The sequence below is a fragment of the Lindgomyces ingoldianus genome (genome assembly GCF_010093535.1).
Source record: "Lindgomyces ingoldianus strain ATCC 200398 unplaced genomic scaffold BDR25scaffold_16, whole genome shotgun sequence".
NCBI lineage: Eukaryota > Fungi > Ascomycota > Dothideomycetes > Pleosporales > Lindgomycetaceae > Lindgomyces > Lindgomyces ingoldianus.
Genome location: NW_022985177.1, coordinates 1,250,685 through 1,271,894, shown reverse-complemented (window position 1 = coordinate 1,271,894; position 21,210 = coordinate 1,250,685). Strand labels below are relative to the sequence as shown.

The window sequence follows — 21,210 nt, the reverse complement described above, 5'->3', positions numbered from 1 at the left end:
CTTATTAAATCTATCTTGTACATTAAACTTTATAAAGAATTAGGTTTCTTTTAGCTAGTTTATAATGTTTTAAATAATTAGAAGAGGAAACAAGTCTTAGATTATATTATTATTTAAAGTTTAATAGTCTTAACAGACTTAGATTTTTTCTTCTTTTTTTTTATAAAATCTACTGCTAATGCTACTAGGCTATAGCTTTCTTAAATGTAGCCTTATGCTAACATTTAGTTAACATATTTCTATAAGGCTTTTTTTTACGTTCTTGTTAAAGAATAAAGCTTATAGGTCTTTAGGTTAGAATCTTTAATTAGGTTTATAGCGTAGTCTTATAGCTAATGTAGAGGCAATTCTCCTAGATTTTTAGGTGTCTTAAACATGTCTCTATAGTCTTTATACATAGTAGAGATAGTGTGTTTCTTCTAGATTTTATAAATGCTAATTTATTTTACATCTTTATTAGCTTTAAGTTTTTTATAAAAGACTTTTTTAAGTTTTTTTTTTATAATTTTTATTACTCTAGCTTCTAGCTCTTAGTAAAAGAATTTTTAGAGTTTTTTTTTTTAAGTAGTAACTACTACCCTGTTTTACTTATTTATAGATTAGGTATAAGTTATTATAGCATGCTAACTAGGTTATGTACGCATAGTTTTTAGAACTTTTAATAGTTATTATTTTTTAATTAATAGCAAAGTTATGCTTTCTAAGCTAATTATAGCCTAATATTATGTTGTACTTATTTTCTAATAGAAGTATGCTTATAGACTTCTAGTTTTTTATGTTTAGTGTAGTTAAGTTTTCTTTATATGTTTCTAGGTTAATCTATTCTCTGCTATATTCTAGTAAGAAAGCATTAGTAAGAGTTACCTTAAACAGGCTTTTTTAATTTAGAATAAGATGCTTTGCTTATCTATCTAAGTTGCGTCTATTGCTGTAAAGGTGCATCTACTGTTAATAAAAGCTAACTCTATTTGTTCTTTAAATGTAAAAGTAGTTATTAGACTTTACCTTAATCTTTAGCCTACAGCTACTAGCGCTTTTATGTTATAAAATATTTTTTCTTATTATCTATAAAGTATAAGTTAATATCTTTTTATAAATTATTTAGTTTCTTAAGCCTTTTTTTTATAAAGTTAGTGTTCTCTAACGCAACAGTTAGCTGCCTTATATTTATAGTCCTTTACTAGGTAGTAAGTTAGTATGTAGTCTTTTTTATAAGCAGCTTTTTATTAAAAGTAATAGAATCTGCAGCTGTTTTAATAGTAGTAGTTAGGCTAATTCTTTAGTTTCTTCTAAACAGGTAGAGTTTAACACATGTAACAGTCTGTTATCTTACATATTAAGGCAGTGCCTTTTTAAGGGTTCTTGTCTAGATGTTTTTCCTATGTAGGCTACTAGCCTGCTTAGTGTTTGTTGTTCTAATGCTTTATGCAATACTGTTGTATGCATTAGTACTAGAGGTATAGGCAGTTATCTAGTCTATGTAAGGTGTTAATTAGGTGTTTCTAGGTCTATTTAGAATATTCTTAGGTTTATACTAGTTGTACAGGGTGTTCTTTCTACTAGCAATTGTCTGTGCTGTAGGAAGCGCTGCTATAGAGAAGACACTGTCTATAGTTGTGTTATAGTGTAAGAGCTTTCCTGCTAACTGCTAGCCTTAGGAGTAGAGTTCTTAGTTACTTAAAGTTTAGTTTTAGAACTTTAAACCTAGCAGGTCTACCTAGTTCTTTAAGTTTCTAATTATAGATCTTTATAAAGAACTGCTATTATTCTTTTTTCTTTATAACATTATATTTTACTTTCGCTATTTGTTGCACTATTTTAAACATTTTATAGTTGTCACTAATGTTTATTTAGTAAAGTAACACTACATATTCTCTAAGGTAATTATATTATTGCCTACACTTTTAGCATAAATAGCTCTAGAACTATCTAAAGAGTTTCTATGCTAAAGTGCCTAGAGTTCTATTATTAAAAGGGAACTATTCTTTTTTTTTTAATATTTATAATGTATTCTTAGATCTAAGTCTTTTCTTTATATTTTTTAAAAATAATAAAGTTCTGCAACACTTAATTAAGGCTACTAAAGTTTATAATAACTACTTTTTAATATAGTTTAAAGTAGCTTCTTAAAGCATAGTTTTTTTATATTACTAATAAAGTCTATTGTCTAATCTTTCTAATATTTTCTTATTTATAAGGCTGTATTTAGCAGTAATAGCTTTTACTATTATAGTAGTATTTTTATTCTCTCTCTTTTAAAAGTTTAGGTAATTTTAGCAGAAATGTCTTACTTTTTTATAGTTTAGGCAGGCTTTATTCTTTAGCTACTTCTATTACTTCTTAGTTAAAGGCAGCCTATTACGTCTAGAAGCTTAGCTTTTCTTTAAGAGAGGGCTCTATGTATGTTTTATGTAACTAAGGTTTATTAGTTTTTTATTATAATAAGAGGCTTTTTTTTTCTTAGAAATAAACTTAGGTTTCTAAAGAGCTTCTCTATTGTCCGTACGCAGCAGCAGCGTCGCGGCCTGGATACGAACGATCGCGCACGAGCAGGATCACGTATCTATGTCACATGATGCTCGTGCGCGAACCTCTGTGCGCGAACATCTAGATATCCCCCTTTTCCTCTGTACAGAGGAAAGACAAGAGCAATAGAACTAGAAACATGTTGCCCTTACCTTACCTACCTTGTACGCTGTGCACACTGTACACTACTCTTACTCTTGCTACTTAAGTGCTTATACTATAAGCAGCTAGCTATTAGAGCCTATTTAACACTAATTAGTAGTTAATTTAATTAACTGTAAATTAGCAAGAGTAATAATAGAGTACTTACGCCTTATAAGGTACTTTGTTTTGTTACCTATCCCTTAGGAAGAGTAATAGCAGAGTACCTACGCCCTACAAGGTACTTTGTTTAGTTACCTATCCCTTAGAATAGCAGATTAATCCTTTATATTATACAGCAAGCTCTGCTACTGTACAAAGTAAAGAGAAGATAGTGTAAGACGCACACTAAAGCTACTAAAGCTGCACAACCTAGCAGCTAGACAATAGCACATTAATCCTTTATATTATACAGCAAGCTCTGCTACTGTACAAAGTAAGAAGGAGATAGTGCAAGGCGCACACTAAAGCTATTAAAGCTGCACAACCTAGCAGCTAGACAACAGCAGTACCCGCGCAATCCACTGCACAAGCAATTAACCCTACGCCTTATAAGGCACTTTGTTTTGTTACTTATTTCTTAGGAAGAGTAACAACAAAGCACCTACGCCTTATAAAGTACTTTATTTAGTTACCTATCTCTTAGAATAGTAGATTAATCCTTTACATTATACAGTAAGCTCTGCTACTGTACAAAGTAAAGAGGAGATAGTGTAAGGCGCACACTAAAGCTATTAAAGCTGCACAACCTAGCAGCTAGACAACAGCAGTACCTGCGCAATCTACTAGAAAAGCAATTAACTATACTATTATAATAAAATCTTATTAGCAACTAACAACTTTGTGTAATAATAGAAAGAATAAAGAATAATTTCTATTATATAAATAACTTATAAAGGACATAGGGATATTAGAGGCAACACTATAGAACAAAACTAGCCTAGAGTACTAGAATAACAAGATTAACATATTAAAGGCTTTAACAAGCTTACAGACTTAATTATATATAAGTTATATAATTACTAATCTACACATAACAACTTAAAAGGGCGCTACTTTTCTAAGTGTATACATAGAGGATTTTAAAGAATAGATACTATAAAACTTCTTAGCACTTAGCTGCGTGTTTAAAAGGGAGCTTATATAAGTGCTAAAGGATAAGAGAATTACACTACAGCTAGGTACTAAAGGTACCTAAGCCTAAAAGCTGTATAATATAGCATAAGGGAAAGTAATTACACTAGAAAGGCTTTATATGTAACTTTTATTACTATATAAGGCTCTGCACAGAAGCAGACTAAACATAATGCTGCTATTAATACTAAATATACTAGCATTACCTACTCTTACACCTTAGCTAGCACTACACTAATTACTGTACAAACAATACATGCTACCCTACCTAACACCTGCTCCACACCCTTAATTGTACACACCACCGCCTGCAGTAGTGTATGCACCACTAATACCACCTGCACAATCTATACTACATTACAGCCTGTATAAACTTCTACTCTAGAAAGAAACTGCTAAAGAAAAACTTCTAGCAGATAAGATTATATAATTCTAAAAAGCATAAAAAAAAAATAATAACTATATAAGTTAACTATATAACATTTTTATAAATAAAATAAGAATTTTTATTAATCTATGTTAATAGCTAGATATTTAGAAAACTTAGTACATAGACATCTTTCTAGATATCCTAAAAGGTTAGGCAAATATGTACTATATGCACAACATAGGCCCTAGACATAACTAGAAGCATTTGTATAACACTTTAAGTAGTTACTTTAACACTAATGTAAACTATAGCTAGTACTAAACAGACTAGATAATAATAACTTTTATATAATACTAATAAAAAAACTTTAATAAAAGTTTATATAAAGTCTTTAAAATAATAATTAATAAGCTTACACTTATATAAAGAGCACTAGAAACAGAATTCTAAAAAGATGTTCTACTGCACACTGCTGTTATATAAGCCTGTTAAAGATAACTAGAACTAGAATATGCTATGTTTACTATTAAGCCTTTATGTAAAGCCTTATTTAGTAACCTACAGGCATTACTCTAAGTTACTATAGACTAAAGGGCAAACTAATACCTCTAGGAACTGCCTAATGTATACTACATAGACTGCTAATACAACTCTATATAATAAAAAGGAAGCCTCCCTCTGCGTAAAAAAAGACAACGTGGAAGATCTCTATCTAGGTTTAGGCTACAATCTAGAGACAACTGCACATAGATAAAGAAGTGCTTTGTCTGCTATAAAAAGAAATATTAGTTATTAAACTACTCTTATAATAACTATATATAAGCAAAGAACTAGTACGTTGCCTTATATAAAGATTTCTATAATAAGACTTTATTATATAAAGCTATTACTTTATACATCTAAGACTTTAAAGGTTACTCTAAAGAAAAAAATAATTTACATAATATAAAAAAAATAGAATAGAAAAGTAAGAATGCTAAGAAAGCTATTAACTACTTTACCTCTGCTGCCTATTTATACTATGCAACAGAAGAGGACATCTATAGCATTAAACTTAAGAAATATGCTAAGCAGTTTATTCTTAACAACTAATACTATATAGTATACTAAGGCAAACTATAAGACACAGGCGTAGTAAAGATCTCTACTATTAGTAAGTTCTAACTTAAGGCGTACATATAAAAGAACCTATGTATAAAAATTAATTAAACACTTAGCTAAACAAATATTAGCTTTAAAAGCTAGACACTAAAAAGATTAATTAGTACTGTATAAATCTAGAACCTAATTAGTCTAGTTATATACTACATTTTAAAGACTCTAACACTATTTCTACTATTACTAGTAGATGCTAACTAACTTAAGGTATACTTTAACAACATTTTAAATATTATTATACATAAAGATAAAACTACTATACTTATTATATAAAAATAAAGACACTTTTTTTTTAATATTAGTAAGAAAGAATTTATGTCTTTCTTTACTAAATTAGAACTTTACTACCTCTACTACTAATTTAGACACCTCTGCATAGAGAAACTCTAGAAGATGCTAACTAGCGCTAGCTACAACATTAATGCTGCAGTGCTAGAAGAGATTAAGAAGTTCTGCTACCTTTACTAATTATATAACTAGGCTTTATAAAGATTTAAGTTTATAATTAAAAATAACACCTACTTTAACTATAAAGTTATTATTAATGTTATATAAATTAATAATAAAGATGTCTTACATGTTATTAATATAAACACATTATTTTAGGCTGCTACATTTCTAAAATCTATGTCTACATAAGATACCTAGGATGCACTATGTAAATGCTAAATTAACACTTATTAAGAACCCTTAGACTACATTATGCATAACTCTAGTATAAACTTTACTTTAAAGAATTTTTAAGCTTATGCAAAAATTATAAGAGCTACATACAGGCAGATGCCTGTAGAAGCACATTAGGCAGTTAGAAAGGTTAAGCGTGTGCACACACCTCTTTAATAAGCGTTTAACATCCTAAAGACTAAGCTAGGTAACTGTATAGATAATAAGGCTATCCTGCAGATAGCAGTTAAGGCTCTAAACAACACAGCTAGCCTACACAGTCTAGTACCTACGCTGCTAGTCTTTAAAGCATACCTAAGAATTAACCTAGACTCTCTACTATTACTAGACATTATTACACAAGTAAGCACTATATAAAAAGTAATAAAGATACTTTAAAAAAACTATGTAAAAGTAAACATTAATTATATAATTAACACTTATAATAGCCCTATAACATATAAAGTTCTTAACCTCCCTCTTAGCTTAAAAATTATAGCATAGAGAGAGAAAAAAGGCTAGACTAGCCTATATAAGATTAAAAGCATTAAAAGAAGAGATATTATTATTAAAAAAAAAATAGCCTACTAAAGCTTTAATATACACAGGTTAAACTATACTATAAAAAAAAAAAAAAGATAGCTTACTTATAATAAATAACTTAGATAAACTAATCTCTATATAAAAGAATCTCTTAAAGAAGAGGAAGAAAGAACAGCCTTATAAAAATATTACAAAGGCAGAACTAAAGCCTACTATAGACTAAGCCTCTTAGAATAGCAATGCCGCACTAGTGTAAAGAGAAGATATAAATACTAGAAAAAGTAAAAGGTAAAGAAAACCTACAACAAGTCTAGACTAGGTATTTCTAACCTAAAAAGAAAAAAATAATTAGGCCTTATCTATTAAGCTCTATATAGATAGTGTAATTACTATACTTAAAAAACTATTTAAAAAATTAGACTGCATAGAGATAGACACTTTAATTACTAATAGCACTTTTAAAGTTATAGTGTATAACTTAATAAAGTATAAAAGTTAGATTTTTAACCTTTACCTTATATAAAAAGTAAAAGGTAAAATAACTTAACTATATAAGAAATTCTGCCTAGTGTTTGCTAGCTACTTAGATAAAAAGAAAGAAAAAATTCTTACCTAGTTACTAACTATTTAGAGAATAAGCTAGAGACTACTTTTAGCTATAAAAGTAAGCCTAAAAGCTATGTATAAAATGCATTTTAAACTATGTAATATTATATAAGTATACATCTAATTAATAGATAAGCTTATGCGCACACTATATATAAAGCTACTAAAGAAGATGCGCTAGAGCTTTTTACTAAATATAATACTCTAGGTTATATAACTTTTATATAGAGCTACTAAATTAAAACTGTATTAGTTTAAAACATACTATAACTACTATAAAAAAAAGCTGCGCATGCACATTTTTTTATACAACTCTTACTTTTTAATTACTAATAAAAAAAAGCATACTTTTAGTATTACTAGCTTATAGACAGATAACACTTTAAGCATTATAATAAAAAATTTTACATAAAAAGAAAAAAAAAAACTATAAAAAGTAAAGTTTTATATAAAAGGTAAAACTATTCTAGTAAAGAAGCAACTTATTAAGTTTAATAGTAAAAAAATTAAGCTTACACATAACATAGTAGTTTTTACTTAAAAAAGATAAGTAAGCTACCTTTATATAATTAACTTAGAGAATAAAGATGCTGCATAATAATATGTTAAGTAACATGCAAAAGGGGCATATATTACATTTATGTGTTAACTAGAGGCAGCATTTAACCTCTCTATTACTATATAAACTATAGACCCTTTGTATAACAATATTAACACACTTAACACATAAATCTAATAGTAGATAAATAATAGTAAGTGTAGTCTTACTTTTTTACTATTATAGCTTAATTATGTAAAGCTGTTTATTTTTATAAATAGATTATTTACTAATAATAAAAACTTTAGCTTATAGCTAGAATTTTTAATTATATTAAGTAATAAAGACTATATAAAGTAAAGCAACTACTTTAAAATACTAGGCAACATTATACACTAGAATTCTACTAAGTGTAAAAAAGTAACTAAGAGTGTCTTTACTAGTAAACTATATAGAATAGTTAAAAAGTTTAATAATGTAATTACTCTTAGTACAACTCTATAGTAAATTATATAAACACTTAAACTACTACTAATTTTAGTAGTAATCTGCATAGATTTAAAGTTTTTATATAATTACTTTATTAAGCTAAGCACTACTAGTAAAAAGTAACTTATAATTAACATTATATTACTCTGTAAATTATATAAGAAAAAGAAAATTACTAAGATAAAGTAAATTAATAGTAAAAATAACTTAGTAAATGTATATATAAAAAAAACACTAAACTAGGCTTTTTAATTATTAGTCCTAACTAACTGCCTCTCTGTCTAGATAGAAGCATCTATAGACTAGCTAGATCCTGTGTGCAAAGATGCCTTAGACTAACTAGACTAACAACACCTTTATATAAGGCTTATTTCCTTTTATTTTGTTTTTTTTATATTATATATACTTATCTTTCTTATTATAAGGATCTGTTACTGTTAGCACTATATAAAAAAAAAAAGAGCTAGGGGATTATACAGTAGAGCTTAGAAAGTAAAGGATAAAAAAAAAAAAAGCTATTTATATAGCATAACTAGCCTATTCTAACACACAGCATTACTAAGGCAAGTCCTAATAAATAAAGTAGAGTAAAGGTAGAACATAATTAGATAGACCTACATAGACAGAAAAGAGGTAACATGTACAGAAGGTAACTCTTTAGATAAAAAGAAAAGTTGCTAGTGTCTGTACACAGCAGCAGCGTTGCAGCCTAGATATAAACAATTGCGCATAAGCAGGATCACGTATCTATGTCACATAATGCTTGTGCGTGAACCTCTGTGCGTAAATATCTAGATATCCCTCTTTTTCTCTGTACAAAGGAAAGACAAGAGTAATAGAACTAGAAACATGTTGCCCTTACCTTACCTACCTTATATACTATGCACACTGTACACCACTCTTACTCTTGCTACTTAAGTGCTTATACTATAAGCAGCTAGCTGTTAGAGCCTATTTAACATCTATGCTATTTTTCTTTTTTACATTCTCTATGCGTATTATTATAGAGTGTTGCTATTATAATAAAATTTTTAAAAGTAGTTAGTTTTTTATTATATGTAAATTTATTTTTTATTATGTCTTTTAAACTATTATAGAACATTTAGTAAAGAGCTTTTTAGTCTGTCTATTTATAGATAGCTAGCTGCTCTCTAAAACATGCTGTGTAGTACTAGGCTGTTTTTTTTTCTTATTTTAGAGTGTCTAATTTGTTAGCTGTAATCTTTTATTTGTTTATAGTTTTATAGATAGCTGTTAGAGCTTTTTTAAAAGCTTCTATACTACTAAATATTTCTTTAGTCTTAGGATTTAGTGTAGAGCTATTAGCTCTAAAGTTTATCTAGTTGTCTGCGTGTAGCTAGAACTAAATTATAGAGGGTTCTTCTAAATATAGTCCTATCTAGGATATTATTTCTGCATTAGTTTAGAATGCTCCTCTGTTGTATTGCATATAGAGGTAGCATTTAGTAAAAAAGAGGTAAAGGTTCTTAGGTAATTCTTTAAAAGGCTTTAAAAGGGCTAGTTGCAAAGTCTTCTTAGCTATAATGCTTACTTTTTTAGTTAATATATTCTAGAGTTTAGCTAACTTTACCTATAGTGTGTGTATCTAGTTTACAAAGCTTATAGCTAATTAAAGGCTTATTAGTGTAAGTTAGTTATTAAATTTAGCTACTATTTAGTGTAAATTTTTTACTTCTTTATAAAGACTAACAAGCTTATTAATTTTATTACTAATTTATTAAAGTTTCTTAATGTTGTCCTAGATACTGTTAATTTGTTCTACTAAAACTCTTTTATTAGCTATTAGAACTTCCTGTAATCCTTATAAAGCTACATAGGCTATGTTAGAATTAAGGTTATGTTAAATAGTTATACTTTTTAAAAGGTGTAGTATTTAATGTTATAATCCTTGCTTTAGGAAGCACTTAGGTTAATGTTGTTTCTAGGGTGGTAGGACAGAGTCTAGGGGCTAACAGTAGGGTGTACAGTCCTACATAATAGCTAATAGGCTAATAGAGTAGAGGAGAGTAACTAGATTATAGTTTGTCCCTATCGCAGCAGTATAGTAGCTAGGTTAAACAGTTCTGTTAGACAGAATTAGAGGTATATATGTTGTAAAATATATAGATAGTATTGCAGCTCTTTATAAAGCTAAATGCTACTTAGTCTATATAAAGAATAAACTAAACATTAAACACACCTCTTAAAAGTTATTTAAAGTTAGAACTATATACATGTCTAATAGTGCTAAGAACAAGTTAGACAAGTTTAGATAAGTTTGCCTAGAGCAACTTGTCTAACTTATTTAACTTGTTTCCACACCTTAGCCTGCCTTCCTACTAGACAATGCATTCTTCTGTAGCCATAGGCAGCCGTGCTGCCTCCGCGTCTTCCGGTTGGTCTATAAACGAGCTCTGCCCCAACCTAGCTAGATTGTGGAGTACTTCGGGTGGAGTTACGTCGGTCCAACCATAGACTGTAACACGCTACTCCATTAGCCCATTAGCCATTACGTAGGACTGTACACCCTACCGTCGGCCCCTTACATTCCGCCCTGCCCTAGGGATAACATTAACCTGTGTGCTTCTACAAAGCAAGGATTGTAACAGCTGTACGCGTAGTGCCTCTACTTAGTCTTCTTGTTAAATATTAACTTATCTAGAAATACTAAATCTTTAGCTATAAACTACTCTATTTTAATGTAATATGCTTAGCGTAAATCTTTATTATAATTAATTAAAAAAGGCTGTAATATGTAACAGTTTTAATTTATTTAATTAAAGTATTATAAAACTATAGACTAGTTTACAAACACACCTCTCTCTACCTTAAGCTAGCGTACAATCTTGTCCTAGTACATCCACCTACTCCGCACAAGCTTATTAGAAAGAGCCTGCCTGTCTGCCTTACTAATCTTCACAGGCTGCCCTAGCACGCCTTAAACTAGGCGTTAAACGCAGCTGTAATCTTATAGATTTAATAGTATGTTGTTTACAGCTTATCTACTACAGCTCTTACACTCTGTAATTACTTAAAGATGCTACCTAAGTAGCGTAAATTAATATATATTAAGGCGTGTACGCTATAAGAGACTATAATTTAAAAATTAGGGACTAGGTAGTTAACAAGGTGGTTAATAAGGTGGGCGAGCAGAGACTCTATAGGCGCGATACATGTGGGAACTGACTAACTACTACACCAAAGAATTGTTACGATACACCTTTTGCATAGGACTGTATAGCTTCACGTATATACTCACTATATAAGCAGGTATCGTTGGTTGCTGATGCTTCATTGGCAAATTCGGTGGTTACTGCAAAATTTGGGGGGGGGCGGAGGGAATTTGCCGATGACGCGCCAAGGATCCACCGATTAATGCATATAACAGATACGAGAGTGCCCCACCAATGCCTTTCTGCGCTACTCGCACGCCCTCTCTCATGCCCAGACTTTCTATCAATGCGTGGCTGAGCACTCCGCTGCATAGACCGATATAAAGATCATACTGAGGCTTGCCCCGCCCCTTAGGTCCCACAGTGCTCGACTTGTCAGTTAGTTGCTAGCTTTTACCAATGGCTAAAGGAGCAACTATAGGTTGGGCGGTGGGCGTTGCGCTCATCGTCCTTGCTTTCCTCATCAGCTCCGCCATCGTGTGTCGCATCATTATCCAGGCCGGCAGTGACGCAGGTAGGGGAGCCAACAGCACCACGCGCCATTCTGAGGGTACGATTGTAGTCGTTAGATCGAGCGAGACACAAAGCGGGCGTGAGGGTGGACACAACATGGCTCTCGCGTACGCTTAGGTGGAAGAAGGGGAGTAGGAGTCAAGGGCTGAGTGCAGGGAGGCACAGGCGACAAGACCATTACACAAGCAAAACGTAAGTTATCAAGAAAGACTTATGTTAGGTCCATAACTAGAGCCAGTACATCTACCTCTCAGCTTTTGATCTGCCGTACTAACCAACCACACCAGATTTCCGGCCCGTCATCACCATTAGACACCAATCCATATCCGAATCCGACCCATAATCATCGCTAGCAGAAAGCCCACCAGCACCATCCATGCATCGAGAACCGTGAAAAAAAATAAGTAAAGTATCTGTTGTTATCATCAACCCATCCGGCAACGCGCTGCATCAGCGACCAAGAAGTCCCTGCGCACCGTGTTTCCTAGGGCATACCGACCAATCAGAGAAGAGTAAAGAAACCCGCAGCGACTACCACGCCCAGCGCAGCAGCGAAGAAGCCACTGCCCTTGACGTTGGCGGCGCCACCAGTCTTGCTGGCGGAGGGCTTGGTGTCGCACGTGTCTCACGCGATATCATACCCATGTACTGCGCTATTCACTCATTAGGCATAGCTCCTCACACCTTACAATACACTTGTTTAATCCACTTTGTTTAGATCTCACTACCTTGTTAACTCGCTTCTTATATAACCCCTCCTTAGCTCATACAAGACTTGGCAGTCTTAGTGCTGTTAGCCATAGAAGTGACCTCTTAAGTCTGCGTGGTGACCGGGGCGGTCTCGTTCTGCACAACCGTGGAGGTAACTGTGGTAGCGTCAGACGAGGTTGGAGTAGACGTGTGGACGGTGGGCATACCGGTAGTAACAGTACTAGCCGGCTGCGTCTCGGTGGTGACAGAGACGACAGCGCTGGTCACCAGGCCCTTCTCGCAGGTAAATTGGTTGTTCTCGAGCCTCTTGCAGGCGGGAGTCTCGCTGCCGCAGCAGATGGTGCGGCAGACAACCTGACCAGTGGCGCATGTTGGAGCTCCTGGGGGAGGAGACGCCGTGGTGGGGGCCTGGGCTGCGACGGGGCAGGCGGCGAAGAGGATGGCGGCCGCGGCGAGGGCGGTGAGCTTAAAGGAGACCATCTTAACGTTAAGGTTTTAATAAGGGGTTTAAGGTGGTAATTAGTTACAATCTAAGCTTAGAGGTCGCGTCGCAGGTGTGTAGGTGGAGGCAGAAAGAGTGTGGACTAAGAGTTTATAGTAGAGGAAGCTTTTAAGTAGAGCAGCAAGGATTTTATTATAAGGACTAGGGCAGGGCAGAGATTTGTAGCCAACGCGTTGCTAGGGCAAATTAAACAAGGCGCGGGCGGGCGTTTGCTAGGCTGTGCGCTGAAGGTAGCACAGGTGAAAGATAAACAGTCACGATGTATGACATCACCGCGTGATTGTAGAGCGTCCAGGGGTTGCGGTCCGCTTCGATGCAATTCTCCCAGGCATTAAAACATTCCAGAGTGCTTTCAGCGTCTTTACAAAGGCCGTTGTCCTTAGGCGTTTATCTGTAATAATTAAATATCGCGTTGTTGTTAACTAACCCTAATGCTAAGACCCACAATTATTGCTTTAAGCCTGCCCACAGCTGTCTGCCTCACATAACAACCCTCTAACGCAACGCCTAAGACTAATTGCTCGCTTTAAACACTCCTGACGGTGGAAATCTGATGGAAATTAGTGTCCAGGCCTGGAGGTACCACCAAGCATCTCGCTGCTTCCACCCGCCTCGTCCGGCGTCCACATGCTTCGCCGGACGGACCGTATCCCTCCGTACCCGCTATCTCTTTCTTCGGCGTTCCAACTCTTGTTCATTGTATCTTTAAAGAGGCGACGCTGTAGCTACAATTGCTTGACCTAGTCAATAGCGACAGGATATCATCAAATATTACACTATCTCCACCGCCAAGCCCTCTCTTCTATTAGTCTAGATATATAAAGAATAGTTGTAGGTTCTTTAAGTTCTTTTTAAAAAGTTTTAGTAGTAGAAGTTATAAAGATTTCTTTACTAATAACATACTTTATAAGCAAGTTGCTTACTGTGACGGTCCTACGCAGAGAGCTCTGTCGCGCGTCACATGACGAGCTGCCCGTGCAGCCAATCAGGATATAGGGGGTGCGACTAGCGCAACGCTATTAGTTTGCTTAGCGCTAGCGTCCTTGCTAGCGCCTTAGCGCCGCAAGCACTTCTTCTGCAGAGCTGCCCTTAAAGCTCTCTTTCTCCTCTCTATCTTAGTGTAGCTAAAATAGAGCTAACCTACTCTGCCTTACTTCCCTAGCTTTATATAGTAGTAGAGACAGTGCTTATTATTATATTATACTAAAATTATCTTATTTAGCTAGAGAATAGCAATATAATATCTAGGTCTACTATATAGTTAGCTCTAAAAGCTTAATCTGCTAACTAACCCTTACTTAGACAGATCTGCTAGTACAACTAGGCTAAGCCTTAGTTTATTAACAATAGCTATCTGCTTTAAAGCCCTAGTTAGGCTAGGTAACTGTAAAAGCAACACTAAGTAATAATTAGATTATTACACTTTATTAAAGAGCTCTAAGCTAAGAGCGCTGCTGCTCTAGTTTAAATTAACTGTAGAAGAGGGCCTACTGTACTGACTACCACTGCAATAACGCGAAGAGAGCCGCAGGCTCTGTACAAACCTATGTACAAACCCACCACTAATTAACTATCAGCCCCACCGTCACCGGACCTGGGGCTCACACTACACTATACCTCTGCGGACTGCTAGACCCTAGAGTAGAGGGAAGGAGCTAAAAGCACTAGAATAGGAAAGCTGTTAAGAATTAAAATGTGTGTTAATTCTACTGCCTAGCCTACTAGTAACGCCTATACGCCTAAACTAAGGACGCTACTATGCTAGGCTTAGTTCTACACTAATAATATGTTTAAAGAGAACTACACTATTAAGACTGCACACGCGCGCGCTTAGTAAGCTAAGAAAGCACTATTATTCTAAACAAAGGCTATTACTTAAAGTACTACTAATTATAATTTAATTAGCCTCTGCCTAGACCTACTAAACCTTATAGCTGCAGATTACACAGTTATAGTAAATAAGCTACTATAGTAGTTATTAAAAGTATAAGCTTATTAAGACTACACTAATACTCTTACTAAAGTAGTTAATATAGTAAAAGCTAAGTAAGTAAAAGTTAGTAAAAAGCTATAAAAGCTTTAAAGCTTACTAAATAAAACTCTTAAATACTTAGCTAATTATAAAAATAAAGTTAAAAGACTTAAAGCTGCTACTATGCTAGTGTGTAATTAATTATTTCTCTTAGATAAAGCTTATTAAGCGCTAAAAAGTATACTTACACTAACTATATTAAAAAAGTAACTGCAATTTAACCTAGCTATACTAAAAACACTTAACCTCTTTTATATTAGTACTATAAGCTAGGGAGCTAGGCTAAAACTATTAGCTAAAGTAAAGAATCTGCTTAGGTTTATAAGCAAAAATAATGTTAAATTTAATTACTAAAAAGACTTTTTAATAAGTAAGCTACTTTATAATATAAACTACTTTATACCTATAAATAGCAACTTTATAAAGAAGAAAAACACTTAAGTATACTATACTAAAAGTAAAGTAAGTAGTTAAGTGCTAGGTTAACTAGTTCTTTACTTTAAAGCATAAAAGTAGTAAAGTAAGCTAGTAATAACTAAAAATATTATAAGCTTTTTAAAAAAAAGCTTTAAAATACTAACTAGTAAATAAAAGCTAAGACTAAGCTTTACTAGCTTAAAATAAAGCTATCTTAAGATTTTAAAGACTTTAAGGCTTAGTTTATATGCTTTATAAATAAAGCTAAGCTGCTACTTAAGTAGTAAAAGAATAAGATCTATAACACCTTATTAAGTTAGCTTAAAGTATATATAAAGACTTACTATAACAACTTAATAGTTAGCTTTTTTAATTATATAAAGTAAGCTTACTAGATATCTTTCTTACTGCAGAGGTCTACTGCAGAGTTAAGCGTGTAACGCGTGTAAAGAGGTTAAAAGAAGCTTATATGTTAAAACATTCTTTAACCTGCTGCTACTACTACTGCCTTAATAACTTTAGTAACACTCTAAGCATAGGCAGCTTTAATAAAAGATGCTATAACCTGCTACTTATGCTATTAGCTAGAATATATAAGTTATAACTGCCCTTACGCCTACGCTAAGAGTAAGGCTATAGAAGCAGCGCAGAAGCTAGACACTATAAGCTTTAGTAAAAACAGTAAATTAAAAAAAGACTTACTCTAAAAAAAGTCTTTTTTTTAAAGTTAATAAATAAAGCGCTAGCGCAGAAGCTACGTAAGCTGCTATTTAGTAGTAAGCTTTTTATGCTGCCCTACTGCGTTTCTACTAGAGGGATTACTATACGCTTAAATAGTTTTATTAACATAGAAGCTAGCAGCTATAATCTAATCTACCTATAACACTTATAGACAATCTAGAAGCACCTACAGCCTAAAATGCTTAGCATTAAGTCTATTCTTATTACAGGATATAATAATTAACTAAATAGACAAGTAGACAAGTACTTTTACATAAATTTAGTAATTAACAGCTACTAGCTACCTACACTCTTTATTCTTTATAACATAGGCTATTATAACTTAATTATAAGCTGTAAGGTCTTTAAAAAAGCTAGTGTTTAGATTAACTATAAAAAATAATTAATTTAGTAGCTAGACAATAATTAAACATAAGACTATAAGCATAATATTATTGTCTTTACATGTAGCATGTTCCTACAGATTAACTAATCTTATTAAGTAGACACTAACTAACAAAATAAGTTTATAAAGATATTAAAAATTAATTAATACTAACCTTAATTAACTTAGAAGCATAATTAGCAGCAGAACTTAAAAAAAATAAAAAAGTAACTTAATTCTTAACTAATACCCCCTAGCATTAATTAAGCACACTAACATTAACTAGCTGTCTCTAGAAAAGCACTTGCTAAGGTAGGGCTAGAGGTAAATGTAATTAACGCTGCTGCGTTTATGCTACATGTAAGGCGTAGAGATGTTGTAATTAGACATATTAGCATCTATAAGGTTAATTAACTAATTAAGAACTGCTAAGCACCTATAATAGTTAATCCTAAGAATAAGCTCTAACAGCTAATACTTTAGAAGTTACTATCCCCTGCGTACGCTAGAGCTACGCTAGCTTACTTCTTAAAAAGAGACTTAGACAAACTGCTGCTACACTAACCTAGTGTTAACTATAATATTAAGCTAATAGCAGAGAACACCTTATTAAGCAGCCTACTATACAGCATGTCTCTAGAGCAGCTTAGGCTAGTTATAGACTATCTAGACAACCCCCTGCAGCATAAGGCACACGTTGCTAAGGTCCTATGTTGTCTGCAAGACGCTAGCCTGCAGATTAACCTTAAAAAGAGTAAATTTACAGTTACTAAAACAAAATTCTTAGGTTTTATTATTAGCATAGACAGAATCTGCAAGGACCCTGCTAAGATAGCTGCTGTCTAAGACTAGCCTATACTAACCTTAATTAAGAGCCTGCAGTTGTTCCTAGGGTTCTGCAACTTCTACTGCGCCTTCCTTAAGAACTATAGTTGCATTATACAGCTGCTTATAAAGCTGCTTAAGCGTAGCGCCTAGCATTCTTTAAAAAAGCATAAGTTAGCTGTGTTTAAGCGCACTAAGAACCTTATGCTATTAGATAATATCTTTACACACTACTTACTAAATTACAAGACGCGTATAGAGACTAATGTAAGCAACAAAGTTATTACAGAAGTACTATTACAGCTGCAGAACAACAGCATCTAGCGCTCTGTGGCGTTCTACTCTAAGACTATAAGCCTGCTATAAATAAACTATAATATATATAATAAAAAAATGCTTATAGTTATCTAAAGCTTATAAAAGTAGTAAGCGCAGTTAATAAGCTTATAATAAGATAAGCTGTTTATAGTAATTACTAACTACTAAGCTTTTAAGTACTTTGCTATTAAGTGTAAGCTCACCTCTTACTAAATATAATAGGCTATACTAATAGTAGACTTTAACCTTACGCTAACCTACTGCCTAAGCACTGCTAATGTTGTTGTAGACGCGCTATTAAGAAAGTAAAAGAAGCTTAAAATGCAAAAAAAAAAAAATAAGGCTACTTATACACACTCTTTTCTAAGCTAAAAGTAGATTAGTGTTAGTCTTATTACTTAATTACATGCTGCCCTGTAGAGCACCTCTCTGCTAAATAAAAAGCTTATAGAGCTACTGCTAATAAATTAACTATATAAGCTTATTAATTAAATTTTAGATGCTAATTAGAATTATAAAAGCTTATAATACTGCTCTAATAAAGTGTAGAATTTTAGCTTATAATAAAAGCTTAACACTAAAGGCTTACTACTAAAGAAAAGGAAGCTTGTAGTCCTAGCTGTCTAGTTCCTAAAGACTTACCTTATCTGCGCTATTTACACAACGCAACTTACTACACATTCTAGGACTAGAAAAATAACTAAGCTGCTGCGCAAGTAGTACTACTAGCTAAGCATAAGCTAAGATGTTAAGACCTATATTAGCGCCTATAAGGCCTATTAGTAGAGCTATATTCTTTAAGATAAGACTTTAGGGCTTTTTAAGCTGCTACTAATACCTAAGTAAGTATAGTAAAACATTTTTATAAATTTTAAGTTATTCTTACCTAATTAAGCTAGCTATAATAACGTGTTTATTATAGTAGACTGTCTAAGTAAGCGCTGCTTCTTACTACTGTGCTATAAGACTATTACTACTGTAGGGGCTGCAGACCTATACTATTGCTATATCTAGCATGTCTATAGACCCTCTTAATTAATTGTCTTTAACTATAGACTATAGTTTACCTCTGCATTTATAGATAAGCTTTGCTACCTTACTAGTGTTAAATAAAAGCTTTTTATACTTTACTATCTCTAGACTAACAGCAACATAGAGGTGCTAAATTAGTATATTAACTAGTAACTATGTCTATTTATTAATTACTTCTAGGACAACTAGTTAGACCTGCTGCCTTGTATAGACTAGGCTTAAGCATCTTTACTACATAAGATAATAAGGTTATTACTGTTTAAAATTAAGTTTAGCTATTATCTAACACACTACTAGGACTAAAAGGCATGTATAAGACGCTTACTAACTGCGCTAGAGCAGATTTTATGTAAGAAGGCTTAAAGCTATGCTAAGCTTTACTATAACACTATATAACAAGTAATTAAGATTATAAACAAGGGCATTACTTAAGCTTAAAAGTAGTAAGCAGCTTAGGTAAATAAAAAGTAGCATAAGCCTAACTTTATAGTAGGCAATAAAGTATACATAACCTTTAAGGGCTTTACTATAAAGCGCCTTAGCTAGAAGCTTAACTAGCAGATGTACAGGCCCTATCTAATTATAGGCATAAGAGGTTATTTGTACTAGCTTAAGCTCCCCCTGTACATAAGAATGCACAACGTCTTCCACGCAGACTGCCTACAGCAGGCAGCACCTACAACACTGCTAGGTTAGGTTAAGCCCTTAGAGAAGCTAATTAAGGTTAACAGTTACCCTAAGTAGCAGGTTTAGAACATTCTAGATAGTTATGTCTACTGCAGGCGTCTCTAATACTAAGCCTTATAGGTAGGCTATAATCCTAACCCTACCTAGTATAATGCCAACAGATTCCTTAGAGCTCTGCATAAGGTAAGGGACTTCTACTAAGCATATCCTACTAAGCCTAGTCTACTAGCGTAACTAGACGCCTAGTTGCAAGCGTATAAAAAAGGTAAAAATATAGAACCTATAAAAGTTAATAATTAACTTATGCTAAAGTCTTAACTAGTTTAAAGACTAATATAAAGGCGCTAAACTACCTAGTCTTAAGAACAAGACTGCCTTAAAGGGGGGTAATGTGACAGTCCTACGCAGAGAGCTCTGTCGCGCGTCACATAACAAGCTGCCTGTGCAGCTAATTAGGATATAGAGGGTGCGACTAGCGCAACGCTATTAGTTTACTTAGCGCTAGCGTCCTTGCTAGCGCCTTAGCGCTGCAAGCACTTCTTCTGCAGAGCTACCCTTAAAGCTCACTTTCTCCTCTCTATCTTAGTGTAGCTAAAATAGAGCTGACCTACTCTGCCTTGCTTCCCTAGCTCTATACAGTAGTAGAGACAGTGCTTGTCATCACACTTACACACCTAAGTTACTTACTTTTGCTAAAACTTAACAACACTAGTTAGATGTGTTAAAGAAATATTACATATAGCTTATACTTTAGGCTTTTAAATAAGACGTAACACTTTCTAAGTAATATACTACAGCTATCTATAAGATTCTTTAAAAAATAATAAGTAACTAATACACTAGATAACCTTTTAAAGCTAATTATATAGCTAACTTATAAAAGCTAGATAATAATAAAAAGAAAGTAATTATTTAGCACATACTTAAGCTAGATGTGTAAGGATTTCCTCTCTAGCTAGTAGTTATAGGTAATATAGCTAATTCTTTACACACTAAGTGTAATATAAGCTATATTAGTATAAACTAGCTTAATATGTTTATTAAGCGCTACTTAACGCTAAAAGTAAAGTTTAAGTAATGTACTTTACAGGCAAGTTGCTTACACACCTAAGTTGCTTACTTTTGCTAAGACCACACCCTAATAAACTCTATTATAGCCTATAACAACCTACTCTAGCACTATATAGTATAGTATAGCCTAGAATATTATTTTGATGCTACTTTTACTTCTTACTTATATATTTACATGTTATGCCTAGTCTAATTACACTATCTGTAGCGCCTTTAGAATAGCTTACTTACTTTAGCTTACACTTACTTCTTTACTTTCTTTTTATTACTGCGCGCTTTAAACTTCTTTAGAGCTATCAAGTATAAACTTTTTTAAATTATTAAAGTTTTTTTTACTTTAATCTACTTTTTATTATGTAATTTATGTTATATAGTAGCTTTATTAGCTACTTAAAGCTTAGTAATTTTCTTTTATGCTAACACTAGCTTATTTATAATTATTACTACCTTTTTTAACACTTTTTTAATTACTTTAACTATAAAAGTTAGTAAACTATTTATATACTTTTAAATTTTTATTTTTATAAGCATTAATTATAACTTAAGTTTTAGAGTATTACTTAGAGTTTATAACTACTAGGGCTTATTATGTATAAGTTGTAGTAGTAATAAAGTGTATAACTTTATATTAAGGCTTATTATAACTTATTATAAGT

General features: G+C 32.8%; 1 protein-coding gene across 1 annotated transcript; it reads right to left on the bottom strand.

Annotated features, from left to right (window-relative positions):
- Positions 1-11,326: 11,326 nt before the first annotated feature.
- On the bottom strand, positions 11,327-13,045 carry BDR25DRAFT_355340 (uncharacterized protein; the record flags this gene model as incomplete). Its single annotated transcript, XM_033695443.1, has 11 exons — positions 11,327-11,361; positions 11,428-11,481; positions 11,538-11,707; positions 11,739-11,956; positions 12,018-12,064; positions 12,130-12,299; positions 12,331-12,338; positions 12,387-12,450; positions 12,484-12,514; positions 12,564-12,612; positions 12,686-13,045. The coding sequence occupies 11 exons, from the start codon at positions 13,043-13,045 to the stop codon at positions 11,327-11,329; spliced, it is 1,206 nt and encodes a 401-aa protein (XP_033547677.1).
- Between the last annotated feature and the right edge of the window lie 8,165 nt (positions 13,046-21,210).